Source organism: Artemia franciscana, chromosome 12, assembly GCF_032884065.1.
Source record: "Artemia franciscana chromosome 12, ASM3288406v1, whole genome shotgun sequence".
Classification (NCBI taxonomy): Eukaryota; Metazoa; Arthropoda; class Branchiopoda; order Anostraca; family Artemiidae; genus Artemia; species Artemia franciscana.
In genome coordinates, this window is record NC_088874.1 from 32261477 (window position 1) to 32277734 (window position 16258).

Here is a 16258-nt window from a genome sequence, read left to right on the forward strand (position 1 = left end):
TTATTCAAAGTTCCGTCAGTGTTCATAATTGATTTAAACTAGCCCTCACCTGTCCTCGTTATATTGTTGTAACCTCAATAACTGGCTATTGTGTTTTATGGAATTTATGTAATTTGCTTCGAAAAAGAATGAATTATGCCTCAAATTGTTGTGCTCAACTTCTCAGATTCTTTTTACTTCGACAAATCTTTCGACAAATTTCAATTTCTCAATTCTCAAATGTTTTGGACACGGGCAGAAGATCAAACAGGAAGGGATCGACGTGATAGAAAGAAATATACGGATACGGAGAAAGAATAAAATGATGGCTACGGAGAAAGAAATTTTCAAAGATAATTCAGATGAATTTCTGTCATTTTTATGATTACAATTTGTTCTTAACACCTGTTTTGATAAATGTATCACAGTTCATATAATTGACTTACCAATAAAGTGAAAATACCACTCGATGCCTCTTTTTATGCTCTTTACAAATATAATAATCGCTTCTATTGCAAATTCAAGTTTAAGCACTTTTTGACTTAACCTAACTATAAATAATTTTGGCACTGAGAAAATGTAGTATTATTTTGTCGAAAATTTACCGAGAAAATGGCGCTTAGAAAATGTAGTATTATTTTATCAAAAACGACCGCTTACTCATACTTCAATTGAAAATTTGTCATTTTTAAGAGCTCAAAAAGTGTTTAAATTTATATTTGCGATAGAAGCAATTACTATTTTCATAAAGAGCATAAAAAAAGGCATCGAGTGGTATGTTCACTTTATTCGTAAGTCAATTAATGAACTGTGATACATTTACCCCTGTTTTAGATAACTTCGAGGACCACACTGCCTTTCCTTGACGAAAGTATAACAGTTCAAAATAGGGATGAAACCTTTTAATCGACAGTGAACAGATATAAAATTTTTAACTGGATATTTCGAACACATATACAGTGTTCATCATCAACAGTAAAACTACTGCTTTTGTTTTACTGCTGATGATAAACACTGTATATGTGTTCGAAATATCCAATTAAAAGTTTTATATCCGTTCACTGTCGATTAAAAGGTTTCATCCCTATTTTGAACTGTTATACTTTTACCCCTGTTTTTGTTCGAGATATGTAGAATTTATATATATATATATATATATATATATATATATATATATATATATATATATATATATATATATATATATATATATATATAGAATTTATATATGTATTTGCTTGGAAAAAAGGTATTGACAGCAGTTAGAAGGAGTTTTTGTTGAGGTGTTAAACTTCCTGTGTCCCATAATAAGTCCTCCGAATGAGTCACCATATTTTCAGCTTGATAATCACTGAGCCGATTCAGTGCTACAGTTACCACATCAGCTTAAAAATGGCAAAGGGTCAGGAAGCGACAGCTTGCGGCCTGAACTTTTAAGTATGAAGCTCAAATTGGGTCGAACTGGTTCACCAAGTTCTCTCTCAGATTTGAGAAATTGAGATTGATGCAATTCTATGAGAGAACATCTTGTTCTTGTTCTGATTTGGTGTCCAGTTTCAGGGTACTAATTGAGGTATTTAATGAACGATAAACGGTATTATTGTTGATTTTATTGAATTTTTGAAGGCATCTGTTCGCAGAATTTGTTGTGGGAAATTCTATTATATTATGATTATCTCCCATAAGATTATCAGCCTCTTTGTTTAATTATGTGAAAACCAGCAATGTATCTTGCCGACTGATAATGGAAAACGTACCATTTGTTCAATGTAAATATTGATGACCATAAAGGATGTATTGTGTCCCCTGTGCTGTTACCTACTTTTATTGACTAGTTCTTCCGGTATGCAACTTAGCCGGTGGAATCCTACTAAATCAGAGCCATACCCTCTAGGATGGGGATTCCGCTGATGACTTAACACACTTAGTAAAGGATCAGCTGCAAAATACCGCAGCTCTCAAACTCAGCAGACCTAGTTTGACTTTTAATCAGGACGAAGAAAACGAAAGTCATCCGTAACAACGTTAAGTACGTAGCTGTTCCGCCTCGCAAAGTTGGTGCCGATGTTTTGGAGGAGGTTGAAGAACTTCAACATCTTGAAAGCATCATTAAATCTTAGGGCCTTGGGTGCTAAGCTACTACAGATATTGCTTGCGATGGAAATGCCTTTGACAGGTTAAGGAACTAATGGAAAAACTTTCCGCATTCCCTGATTCTTAAAATTAAGCTGTTTAACAGCAGTATCCTCTCGGTGATGTATGGATGCAAATTTTGGGCGATCTCCAAGCAACTTCAATAGCATATCCGGGGATTTGAAAATAATTGTCTCGGACGCGTTCTTGGCATTCAATGGCCAAATGATATCATCAAGGTTTTATCCTATGCAAAAAGAACAACCATTTGTCCTTGCCAATGCAAACGATGACTGCTTGGGAGGCATATTGGGCGAAGGCTTCTTTCCCCATGATGTTTAATATGGGATTACTCCGGAGTTAGAGAACGGGGACAAAAGATAGTGACGTTGGTCGGTACCACGAGAAGCATACTGCATTGTTGAAGTCATCTCTTGATTATCTGTGAAAGGGCACCTTATGCGCCAGCTACTGTGGGAAGACCAAAGTAAAACTAAACCAAACTATTAAGAGGGCTATCGAAGGAAGGGTTAAGACAACTCGTGCTCATAGCTGTTGCACTAGTCTATTCTACTAAAATGCCCATGAAAGCACAGAAGTAAATTAAGGTCGATCTTCTAATATTCTTTTCCCAAATTATGGATAACCTACTTTTTAATCAGACGCAACTATATATGAAGAAAAAATATTTTCTGACAATTAATTATTATCAGTTTCTTCGTTAATACATTTTATTACTTTACGTTCTGTGATCACCTGTAAATTTATATGCAATTCCTTATTGCACTAATTGCAGCAACTCTTGCATGTCTTTGGACACATGTCTGGATACAAACAAAAATGGAAACTGGGAAAAAATAATCAGGCTTAATGTGGAAATTTTTCTTCAATTACCTGGAGTCTCGCTAAAATTTGAAATCATGGATGGGATTTCAAGAATTTAGCAAAATAACCAAAAAATTACTTTCATGACGAAAGTAAAACAGTTCAAAATAGGGATGATACCTTTTTATTGACAGTGAATAGATATAAAATTATTTAACTGGATATTTCAAAACATATACAGTGTTCATCATCAGCAGTAAAACTCAGCAATAAAAGTTTTACTGCTGATGATGAACACTGTATATGTGTACGAAATATCCAGTTAAATAATTTTATATCTATTCACTGTCAATAAAAAGGTATCATCCCTATTTTGAACTGCTTTACTTTCGTCATGGAAAGGCAGTGTGGTCTTCGAAGTTATCTATTACTTTCATGATACCCTCCTAGACACGCAAAAGCATAGCAAATAGTACGATAAATTTTTTTGTAATAAGAACATGATTTCAAAATTAAAGGAAAAAATTGTGGTGTTCTATGCTAGCGATTAAATCTTGAAAAACCTGGCCTTATTCTTTTTTCTTTCTCTCTGGTTACAATTGACCTTTCGTAGCCCCGCCTCTTATTATCATAAGCAATATTTAATGCACGTGAAAAGCATACTCAGATTGTATCTTTTTCGTTCTGACCATTTTGACTAGAATCCTTCTGACTGCTGGTGTACTACTTGTCCCGGTGCACGAAACCTAACAACTAAAATGGCGATGACTTTTGACGATCTGTTACTTTTTCTTATCCTTTTAGTCGTTTACGCCTAAAACTGAATCATAGAAGTCTTATAGGATTTTGTTAAATTTCTAAATTAAACTGGACATGATTATCTCTTGAAAACATGTCAGATTATCAGGGAAAACCTTAAAAATTTTTATCCTCTAGAAACCAAGAAGAGATCTTGAAGATCGAATTTTTCTTATTCTTTAAATAAAGCTAATTGGAATTCTACGAGTCCGAGCTTAGTTACTAGATAAAATATCATGTTTTTAAGCCGATAAAATAAATCATTAATATGGCAAAGTAAATTCCTGGTGCTCAGACTCACTACTAAAACTATTACCTAGCCTACAAAAATGGTTGCTATTGTTCTTTTGTTCAAGTTGAAAAAAAAAAAAATTCATAAGTCTTGCCTGGTTTAAAGTTCAGTTGGTCGGTTTCAATTTCTTGTTATTAGTCTTATTCGTTTATGGTTTGTTCTCATTCTTCTCTCTCATTCATTCTTCATTATCTTTCCTTTACGGCCCGTTGTATTGTATTGCAGATCCTGTTTCCTTTTTAGATATTTTGTCACCATGTTTCGAACAACAGAACTTTTTGACATGATTTCTTTTCTATAGAGGGATTTTTAACATAAATTTTTTATATCCACCACTAAAAAGGATATCTTCCTATTATTAAAATTATGGCTGTCAGTACTTCTTTGAGAACTTAGACAAACTTTCAGCTGTATACTATCTTCCAGTGCTGTCACTTACTTGAAGTACTACCTAAGTAAAATTTTCCATTACTTGTACTTGTACTTAAGTAAAAACTCTAGGGTGTACTTATTACTTGATACTTAAATAAGATTACGAAATACTTATTACTTAAGATACTTTTAATGTACTTGTTTTTTCAAATACTTTACCTTTGACACGAAAATTTTATGTCTGTGTGCTTTGGCAATGTACAAGAAAACATCACCTTTATATTTAGATCAAACTCAGATATAGGTTTTGTGTGTGTGTGCTTTGGCAATGTACAAGAACATCACCCTTTAGATTTAGAGTAAACTCAGATATAGCTCCATGCTCTATTTTTGGATATGAAATAAGGTATTTGTTTTTGACGAAAAAAATTATAGTATGATTAACACTTGGTTTAATTTTTGTCTAAAGTTATATAACAAAGAAAATTGAAATTATATCACAGTTCACTGGTCGACAGTAAGCTAAAATCCCTTGTTTTGTGCTAAATGTTGCATACTGCAGTCCATTTGGGCTTATATTTCTGACATTAGTGTTTAAGTTTTGTTATCTCGTCAACCGAACCAGATTTCTACCATCTCATCATCTTCAGGACCGTATTATTGGTAAAACTACTGAAGCTATGAATCTTTGCCCATCTAAATGTTGTCTGCAATAAACAAGTCTAGGGAGTTCTATCTGGATCCAATGCAGTGGCATTTTGTCAAATTCGTTCCAGTAAATTCAGGTATTCAGACGAATCTGACTTCAGATTTGTCACTCCATTCATAAGTTATAGGCCCTACTAAATCAAACGAAAACTCAAAGACTTGAAACCCTCTTCCCCTCGCCCTATTTGATATAGGGTTTGTGATACCAGAACTTGAACCAGATCTTAGGCATCTTTTGTCTAGTTTTCATTCGGATCCGTTACTCCATTTGCCAGTTATACTAAATTAAACAGAAAACTTAAATTTTTCAGGAATTAAAACCAACTCCCCTTTGTTAAATTTGAGCTAGGGTCTTTATCTCAAAACTTGAAATGTGTCATGGTCTTAGGCCTCTTTGGTTCAACTTTCATACAGATCCATCTCTTTAGTTTCAAGTTACTCTGAATTAAACGAAAAACTGTTATTAGCAGGTAAAGCCCTCTCCCCCTGTTTTATTTAAGCTAGGGTCTTCATCTTTCAACTTGATGTGTCTTATGATCCTTGGCAACAAATCTGGCCATCAAAATTTTCATCCAAATCCAACCAGCTGTTCTCCCCCTATACGTGATTACACAGACGGACGGAAAGACAGACAGACGGACAGACGGATTTTGCAATGTCTTAGGTAGCCCTGTTGGCTCATTGGATCCGAAAAAAGGAAAACAATAGCATATCATCATCCAAGCATCATCACCTATTTGGATAGCGGAAAATATCCATCAAGATAGGTTTTTAAGATCTGTCGGTCTATCCGCCCGTCTGTGCAATGGAGTATAGCACGAGAACTGCCAGTCAGATATGTATTAAAATTGAACTATTTGAATTGAAATTGAGCTTAATTAGGGCAATGGGCCCTTAAGTGTTAAAAAAAATTCGAGTTTTTCATTTAATTCACTGTAACTTGCAAATGGAGAGATGAATTTCGATGAAAATTGAATAAAGATGCCTAAGAGTATGATATGTATTGAGTTCTGGGATGGAGACCCAATCTTAATTAGGGCGAGAGGGAGGGGGCTTTAAGTGCTAAAAAAGTTGAGTTAATTGTTTGACTCAGTTTAACTTGCAAATGAAGTAAAGGATCTCAATGAAAGTCAAGCCAAAGATGCCAAAACCATAAGACACATAATGTTTGGAGATGAAGACCCTAGCTTAATTAGGGGGAGGGGGCTATAAGTACTAAAAAAAGTTTTTCATTTAATTCAGTGTAACTTCCGAGAGATCGATGGATCTCAGAGAACAGTGAGCCAAAGTTGCCTAAGACCGTGACAGGCATCACGTTTTGAGATGAAAACCCTAGCTCAAATAGAACGAGGGGGAGTGGGTTTTAAGTGCTGAAAGCTTTTGGTTTAATTTAGTATAACTTGCAAATGGAGCAACGGATCCAAATGAAAGCTAGACCAAAGATGACTAGGATCAAGGCTCATATCGAGCTCTGATATCACAAGCCCTGTCTAAAATAGGGCGAGGGGGAGGGGGTTTCAAGTTTTAAGAAATTCGAGTTTTCCTTCAGTTTAGTAGGGCCTACAACTACTTCCACCCATGGCTTGCCCGAATCCTGGAAATAGCCCTTTTCCAAAATAAGTCAAATTGAAGCTAACCTTCAACCAAATATTCCATTCCCAGAGAGAAATTACTTTGTATGGCACATGTTATTTACCAAGTGACATACAGTTTTCGCAAATTCTGCCGGTCTGTCAGTCCCAGTCTTGCTAGTTTAGGCACTTCCAGATAAGCTAGGACGATGAAATTTGGCAGGCGTATCAAGGACCAGACCAGATTAAATTTGAAATACTTGTGTCCCCGATTCGACCATCTGGGGGGGGGGGAGTGGGAGGAAAAAAATTAGATTGGATCTTAATTAAATTTGATATTTAGAAGTATATCATATCTCAGAGCACTTACTTTAAATTCCCACCGGATCAGGTGACATTGGCGGGGGATACCTGAAATCTTGGAAAATGCTTAGAGTGGAGGGATTGGGATGAAACTTGGTGCGAAGAATAAGCACAAGTCCTAGATACATGATTGACATAAACAGAACGAATTCATTCTCTTTTGGGGAGTTGGGGGGGGGAGGGTTAATTCTGAAAAATTAGAAAAAATGAGGTATTTTTAACTTACGAAGGAGTGATCAGATGCTCTTGAATTTCATCGGATGAAATTTTGTATTTAGAAGGACCTCATAACTCAGATCTCATGTTTTAAATCCCGGCCGGATCCAGTGTCATTTGGGGGGGGGAGACCGGAAATCTTGAAATGCTTAGAGTGGAGTGATCAGGATGAAACTTGGTGGGAAGAATAAGCACAAGTCCTAGATACGTGATTGACATAACTGAAATGGATTCGCTCTCTTTGGGGGATTGTAGGGGGTGTTAATTCGGAAAAATTATAAAAATTGGAGTATTTTTAATTTAAGAGCGGGTGACCTTTCGTGAGGTATTCTTGAATTTGATATTAAGAAGGAACTCATGTCTCAGATCTCTTATTTTAAAACCGACCAGTTCTGGTGACATTGGGGGAGAGTTGGAGGGGGAAACCGGAAATCTTGGAAAACGCTTAGAGTGAGAGACCGGGATGAAACTTGGTGGGTAGAATAAGTCAATGTCGTAGATACGTGATTGACGAAACCGGACTGGATCCACTCTCTTTGGGGTAGTTAGGGTTTCCAGTGTCTTGGTGAGTTTGCTACTTCTGGACGTCCTAGGACAATGAAAATTGGTAGGCGTGTCAGGGACCTGCACAAATTGACTTGATGAAGTTGATTCCCCGATTCAAACATCTGGGGCTTGAATCCATATGAGCTCTTGGCTGAAGGGAGAGGAAAAATTAGAAAAATGAGGTATTTTTAACTTGCGAGTGGGTGATCGGATCTTAATGAATTTTGATATTTATAAGGACCTTGTGTCTCAGAGCTCTTATTTTAAATTCCGACCGGAATTAAGCCTCTGATTTTCCTTTTAAATTAATCTATTGATTCTTATAATTTTGCTAGAACTCATGCCATATGAGCTCTTGGCTCTTCCGACCTCGTCACAAGTGCCTTATGAGCCCTCAGATCTTGTTTCATTCCTTTTTTTTCAGAAGATTTTCGACTTAGTCTCATAGTTTTCGCAACTTCATGGCGTGAAAACAGCTGCTAGAAATAGATAGGTTGCAACTTCTGCCATATTGGCTTCTAGTATATTTAAATGTGTGCTTGCATCATGCCTGCGTCCCCCTAAAAGTTCTATTTCTTATGGCAATATTGGTTTGTCTTCTGTTGCATATGCAGACGATGTTCTTCTTGTTGCCTGGACTCGCCGTGGATTGCTTTTCAATTTTACTATATTAACCAATGAACAATCTATAAGTTTGGACTGTCAGTTAATGCGTCTAAATGTGAGTTTATTTGTTTTAATAGCCCTTATGCGGTCGCTCCATTCGTTGTTGAGGCTGCAATTCTGCCTTTTTCTTCTTTAGTTAGTTGGCTTGGTCTGTGTTTCGGCCCACCACTTTCCACTACCTTTTCATCCCTAGTGAATCAAGCCGTGAAAAACCTACGCGTCGTTTACGGAAAAATGTCCCCAAACAAAAGCCGTATTGCACCCCTGTGCTTTTGTTTTTATCAGGCATGGCTCATTTATTTCGTAAGAAAAATCGCCATACTCTACGTGCGGCTTATTTCAGATATTGCAAATTCCTCCTCCGGCTTCCTAGATGGCACCAAAACAGAAAAATAATTGCTCGATTTGGTTTAATAGATATGCCTTCTTGGATTTGGTCTTCCAGTGATGATTTATGTAAAAAGACTATCTACTTTATTCACATTTACGACCCTCTGCAGCCTTTTTTCCATATTGATACTGGTTAATTAGTCCATGTTGTCTTTTGTCAGTTTGATTTTTTTTTCTTGCTGTATATCGTTTTTGTTTTTGTTTATTTATAATACTCCGTTCTTTGTGTTTCTTTTATACTTTTACGGATAATAAAGTTCATAATTCATTCTTTCTGTAGTTTGACCAGCCGTATGGAACGCGTATGGAATCAACGTATGGAATATGTACATATTCCGTATGGAATATGTATGGAATCAACGGGCTTGCTGCAGGTCCGTGATTTTATAATATATGTTTGTAGGGAGTTTTACCGACCATCTGAATTGACCACACAGCAGCACGATACTCGGATACAAGGAAATATTGAGGTTCCTCGACTTGCTTCTAGTAGGTCTTCCTTTTCTCTTGTTTGTAGAGCTTACAAGCTTTGGAACAAACTTAAAAAGGTTATTAAGGATAGTGGTAATTCTAGCCAGTTTAAATCTGATTTACGTGTGGAGTTGCTCGGTAGGTATGCTTTCGAAACAGATTAATTATATTTTCAGTTGTTTTTGTTTTTTTTTTTTTTTAATGTGTTGTTCCAGGGTTTTATATTGTAGTGTTTCGTTTTTTTATTTTTATGTTGGTTTCTGTAAATGGTCTCATACTCCATATTCTTTTTCTTTCTTTCTTTTCTATTTTAACACATCCCCGCAAGATCCGCTTTTGTTTTCAAACAGTTCGTGGTAACGAACTGTAGTAAGGAGCGATCCGGCTCAATAGTAACCAAAACTCTAAAAAATTGAATTTTGATATCAATAACAACATCAAAAGAATCGCATTTTAATGCTGATTTTAAATATATAAGTTTCATCAAGTTTAGTCTTACCCATCAAAAGTTACGAGCCTGAGAAAATTTGCCTTATTTAGGAAAATAGGGGAAAATGCCCCCTAAAAGTCGTTGGATCTTAACGAAAATGCCACCATCAGATTCAGCGTATCGGAGAACCCTACTGTAGAAGTTTCAAGCTCCTATCTACAAAAATGTGGAATTTCGTATTTTTTGCCAGAAGACAAATCACGGGTGCGTGTTTGTTTGTTTTGTTTTTTTCCCAGGGGTCATCGTATCGACCAAGTGGTCCTAGAATGTTGCAAGAGGGCTCAACCTAACGAAATGAAAAGTTCTAGTGCCCTTTTTAAGTGACCAAAAAATTGGAGGGCATCTAGTCCCCTCCCACGCTCTTTTTTTCCAAAAGTCAACGGATCAAAATTTTGAGATAGCCATTTTGTTCAGCATAGTCGAAAACCATAATAACCATGTCTTTGGGGATGACTTACTCCCCCACAGTCCCTGGGGGAGGGGCTGCAAGTTACAAACTTCGACCAGTGTTTACATATAATAATGGTTATTGTGAAGTGTACAGACGTCTTCAGGGGGATTTTTTTTTGGTTTTGGGGGTAGGGTTGAGGGGAGCAGGCTATGTGGGAGGATCTTTCCCTGGAGAAATATGTCATGGGGGAAGAAAAATTCAATGAAAAGGGCGCAGGGCGCAGGACGAATCTGGTCACGTTAGAAAAAAATGTCAAATTCAGAGCTTAATATACAATGCTGGGCGTTCAGAGCCTTTCTATTATGGAGTATAATTTGAAAATAACACAACTATACGAGCGATAAAACGTATATACCACAACCATAACTCAACTAACGAAAGAACTGCTAAGAGATAACACAACTATAAAGCGAAAACAGGTGAAAACAAACGGGAACATAAACGAACTAAGAGGTGGAAGGGGCCCAGAGAAAAATATAATCCTTTTCCAATTTTGAGCCTAACTTCCGCAAAGGACTAATAATGTCAGAAGCCCCGAAATACCGAATTATTTTCTTTCAAACAGTTCGTGGTAACGAACTGTAATAAGGAGCGACCCGGCTCAATAGTAAACGAAACTCTAAATATTAGAATTTCGATGCTAAAATATACATCAAAAGAATCGGATTTTCATGCTGATTTTAAATATATAAGTTTCATCAAATTTGGTCTTTGTCATCAAAAGTTACGAGCCTGAGAAAATTTGTCTTATTTTAGAAAATAGGGGAAAACACCCCCTAAAAGTCACACAATCTTAACGAAAATCACACCATCGCATTCGGCATATCAGAGAACCCTATAACAAAATTTTCAATCTCCTATCTACAAAAATGTGGAATTTCGTATTTTTTGCCAGAAGACAAATCACGGGTGCGTGTTTATTTTTTTTATTATTATTTTTTTTTTCTTTTCCCCAGGGGTCATCGTGTCAACCAAGTGGTCCTAGAATGTTGTAAGAGGTCTCATTCTAACGGAAATGAAAAGTTCTAGTGCCCTTTTTAAGTGACCAAAAAATTGGAGGGCACCTAGGCCCCCTCCCACGCTCATTTTTTCTCCAAAGTCAACAGATCAAAATTTTGAGACAGCCATTTTGTTCCGCATAGTCAAAAACCATAATAACTATGTCTTTGGGAATGACTTACTCCCCCACTGTCCCTAGGGGAGGGGCTTCAAGTTACAAACTTCGACCAGTGTTTACATATAATAATGGTTATTGGGAAGTGAGTTGTTTTCAGGGGATTTTTTTTGGTTTTGGGGGAGGGGTTGAGGAGAGGGGGCTATGTGGGAGGATCTTTCCCTGGAGAAATATGTCATGGGGGAACAGAAATTCAATGAAAAGGGCGCAGGATTTTCTAAAATTACTATAAAAATTAACAATGAAAAAATAAAACTGGAAAAGTTTTTTTTCAATTGAAAGCAAGGAGTAGCATTGAAACTTAAAACGAACAGAGATTATTACGCATATGAGGGGTTCTAAAAATACTTTAGCATAAAGAGCGAGGTATTTAGGAGGAGATAAATACCTCGCTCTTTATGCTATAGTATTTTTAGTAATTTCAACTATTTATTCTACGGCCTTTCTGATTCAGGGGTCATTCTCAAAGAATCGGCACAAAACTTACGATTTAGTGTAAAGAGCGAGGTATTAACGAGGGTACAAACCCCCTCATATACATAATAAAAATTTAAGAATATAAAAGTTTGTTACGTAAGTTAATTCTTAAGTTACGTATATTTTTTACTAATAAAAAAATTTGTTAAAAATTAAAATTTATAGTTGCCTTTTTGTGTAACCGAAAAATTGCATGGCAACTAGGCCTCCTTCCCCATCCTTTATTTCTCAAAATCGTCTGATCAGAACTAAGAGAAAGCCATTTAGCCAAAAAAGGAATTAAAATGTAAATTTCATTTTAATAATTTATGTGTGGAGAGCCAAAATCAAACATGCATTAATTCAAAAACGTTCAGAAATTACATAAAAAAAAAACTAGTTTTTCCAACTGAATGTAAGGAGCGACATTAAAACTTAAAAGGAACAGAAATTACTCCGTATATGAAATGGGTTGTCCCCTCCGCAATCCTTCGCTCTTTACGCTAAAGTTTGACTCTTTACCACAATTCTGCTTTTTAAAACAATTAAAAGCTTTAGCATAAAGAGCGAGGGATTGCGGAGGGGACAACCCATTTCATATACGGAATAATTTCTGTTCGTTTTAAGTTTTAATGTCGCTCCTTACTTTCAGTTAGAAAAACTAGTTTTTTTTTATGTAATACAACTATATAGAAATGATTATTTTCAATATAATTGTTCTGCTACTACTGCTACTATTTCCTAGGCTATTTTTTATTTTTTCCTTTGTTCTTTTTTTTTCTTGCACTGAGAAATTCTTGTTACCTATAGTATTCTTTTTTAACTCAACTAACATATATTCAGAATTTGTTTTAGCTATTCTGTTCATATTTGAAGTGTTTTTCTGTAGTGGTTCAGTGAATTTGTCTTAGCCGACCCAAAAACAGACATTTTCGGTTTGAAGGAACAACACAAATTGTTTCAGACAGCATTAAAAATCTTTAAACATAGTAATAGAAAAATAATATTACGTGGTGTAAGAATAGGGTAACATTAAAATAATAAAATTTTTGAAGCTTTTTTTCCAGGCTAGAGCTTTTGTTTTTGTAAATAAAACTGAAATTTTTTGCTAGTGTACGAAAATTGTCTCTTTTATTATTGTATATTTACCAAGCCGGGATTTTGAATAAAGACCTTTTTTCAAAATACGAAATCATGGCAAAGAATCTACTTCACATAAGCCATATTCCAGGCATTCGATTGCTTTGTAACAAAGGTATAATACTTTGATTTAAAATGAAATAGAAGTCTTATTTGACAATTTTTAGTATGAATTGGTAATTTATTTTTAAGTCAGTAAATTTTAATGACTTAGGCTAGCTTACTATTTAAAATGAATTTGCTATGACAATGAAAATTACCTGATATAGAGATCAGCTAGGTCAGTCAAGTGCAATTTTGCCTTGGAGTGCTAAAGTTATTTGGCAAATATTATTGATGTAGGATTCCAGGATTAAGGAGATGAAAAAATGAGGTCCTTCTGTTGTGACTTGTGCTACTATCTGAAATAAATTGGGTAAATGTTTACTTTCATTCCAAGAGCTCTAAAGTGCATATAACTGCATCTAGCAAGATTCTGATGTTTGCTTACTGTTTCTTTGTCATTATTAAAATGACAAGACAACCAGAAATCCATTTCTGGTTGAACCTCCTCTTCCATGGGGCAAATTAAAAATGCATAAAGTAGGCTTGCTTACTGGTAACATTACCTATGGAGCAAAGCTTTTTAGTCCATGAGCCCTGTAGGGAGTAGGGTGAAGTCTGTATTCTATATTTAGGCCTATTTAATTAACCTTGTTTATATTTTTTTCTAGTTTCATTGCTCTTTGTTGAATAAATATAGAATATAGACCTTGCCCTGCTACCCACAGGGAACATGGACTAATATGCTTTGCTCTATAAGTAATGTTATCTGTAAGCAAACCCACTTTATGCAATTTTAGTCTTGTTAGAGGGGATTTTAGAAACCTAAAAAATGGATAGGGTAAGGTGACCAGTACTGGGACATTTCAATAGCTCTGCCTATTCTGGGACAGAATCTTTGGTTGGATTGCAACATGTCCAATACTGGGACAAAGACAACAGGTTTTTTGGAAGCAACCCAGAAAAATGTATGGATTGGGTGTCAAGATCTTTGAGTCCCAGTATTGGGTGTTTAAGTCTTTTGTCCCAGTTGATTGGACATGTTGTAATCCAATCAAACATTCTGTCCCAGAATAGGCAGAGTGATCAAAGTATCCCAGTACTGGTTGTCTTACCCTATGCTTCTTGGTAAAATTCTAGTCCATTGGCTTCTTGGTATCTTGGAAAATTGTTGGGCCAGAGAATTGAAACTTTCAGGGATGTGTCTACAGGCTAAAGTATATCCCAGGAAGTTATTTTGAGGTCCCTAACCATACCCCTTCCCCCTCCTCTATATAATGCAGCTTTTTGTGCATTACAGCTTATATTTTGGTCAAATTTGATCCTATATTATATTAAAAGTGTAAATCCTTGCTTACTTTAGAAAAATTCAACTTTTGACTGTTTTTTAAGCTACTATATTCCATAATTAGTTCACCAGCATTGAAAAACAATTATTACCTTTTATGGTATAGTTCAAAATGAAATGTAGGCATTTAAACACACCCCCTGTTTGAAATGTCTTAGCTTTAAATGGCTTTACACAGGGGTAAAACAGGTAAGACATTGAACTTTTAAGGGGCTTCTCACTCAAAATTATGATTCTTTGCTACAATTGGGCAAGGCTTATGTTATATGTGTGTCAATAGCATCTATTTTGTAAATCATAACAGCATAGAGAAAGTCAATTTCTTCAAGAAGGCCCAATAATGGATCTTAGAAACCTGAAGAGAGGCAAAACAGAAATTTAGTGGGAAAAATAAGCACAAGTCCTAAATATGTGATTGACATAACTATAATAGATATGCTCTCTTTGGGGGGGGGGGGGGGTTAATTCAAAAAAATTAGAAAGATGCATTTGTAACTTACAAACAAGTGATCAGATCTTAATGAAGTTTGATATTTAGAAAGATCTTGTGCTTCAGAGCTCTTATTTTAAATCCTGACCAGATCCAGTGACATTGAGGGGAGTTGGATGGGGAAACTGGAAATTTTGGAAGACATGAAAATTGAGGTATCTTTATCTTGCAAATGGGTGGTTGGATCTTAATGAAACTTGATATATAGAAAGATCTTATGTCTGAGATGCTTAATATAGATGCTTATACAGAAATTACTCTATATATGAAAGGGTTTTTTCCTCCTCAACACCCCACTTTTTACACTAAAGTTTGACTCTTTCTGTTAACTTTACTTTTTAAAACAGTAAAAAACTTTAGTATAAAGAGCAGGGTGTTGAGGAGGGAAAGGCCCTTTCATATACAGAGTAATTTCTGTTCATTTTAAGTTTTAATGTTGCTCCTTACTTTCAGTTAAAAACACTTTTTTTATTTAATTTATACCATATTTTATAAATATATGTTTAGAATTACCAAAATAAACCAAAAATAAGCCCTTAATAAACATTAATTACAACACAACTATCCAGAAAAGAAGTTTTACAAAGGAAAGTAAAGAACCATATTAAACTTAAGACAAGCTTCAACACATTCCTATAATATTTAAAGCTCAATGTTTTGTGAGAAACCAGGAAAGGAAAATATATAATTAATGAAAAAAATCAAATAATTGAGAAAATGAGAATTTTGTCAGCCAGTAGCAAAATATGAAGACAAAAATCAAGCAAATATTTTGACAAGGACCTCCAAATAATGGAAGTGTTTTCAAACAAACTGAAGTGGTGAGGGTTATTGTGCATGTGTTGGGCCAAGGCAGAATCAAAATTCTTGGGCCTTTGGTGCAAACTATGACTTTGTTGATTGAATATTTATGTTTCAACAACCCCTTCTCCCAATTGTTGGCGTTTTACCAATATAGAAGATTTAGAAATGTTACACACTCCTTAAAATCTAAAAACTGGTATTTTTCACATTTCTAAATCTCTTTCATAGGGTGGTATCCAGGAAATTTTCAGGGGGGATACCCTTTAGCCCTCCTGGATATGGCTTGTTTTTTTCCTAGCCTATTTGAATTTAACAATGAAAGATTGTATTAATTTTCTCACAACCTCCCACATATTTACATTCTCATTAAAACAAACAGTCTTCTCAATATTTGAACTCCACATTAATTACTCTTTTGAATACCGGATGACACATGGAAAGGTAATTACAAGTGACATAACAATTCCCCTGGAAGCCAGAACAGCTTTCTAGGATCTGAAAGGAGCTTTTGATGAAGTTATAAGGTATTTTAG

The 16258-nt window shown here is 35.4% G+C and overlaps 1 protein-coding gene across 7 annotated transcripts in view; it reads left to right on the plus strand.

The window, feature by feature from the left end:
* The first annotated feature begins 13025 nt into the window (after nucleotides 1-13025).
* Nucleotides 13026-16258, plus strand: part of LOC136034003 (trifunctional enzyme subunit alpha, mitochondrial-like) — a 110304-nt gene continuing 107071 nt past the window's right edge. For 3 of the 7 annotated variants that reach the window (XM_065715036.1, XM_065715037.1, XM_065715035.1), the window contains exon 1: nucleotides 13065-13156. In XM_065715036.1, the coding sequence (XP_065571108.1) occupies nucleotides 13096-13156 (61 nt within the window). In that variant the 5' untranslated portion in view covers nucleotides 13065-13095. Of the gene's footprint in view, nucleotides 13157-16258 lie in introns of all 7 variants that reach the window. The other 4 variants (XM_065715038.1, XM_065715039.1, XM_065715040.1 and 1 more) reach the window with 3 other exon arrangements.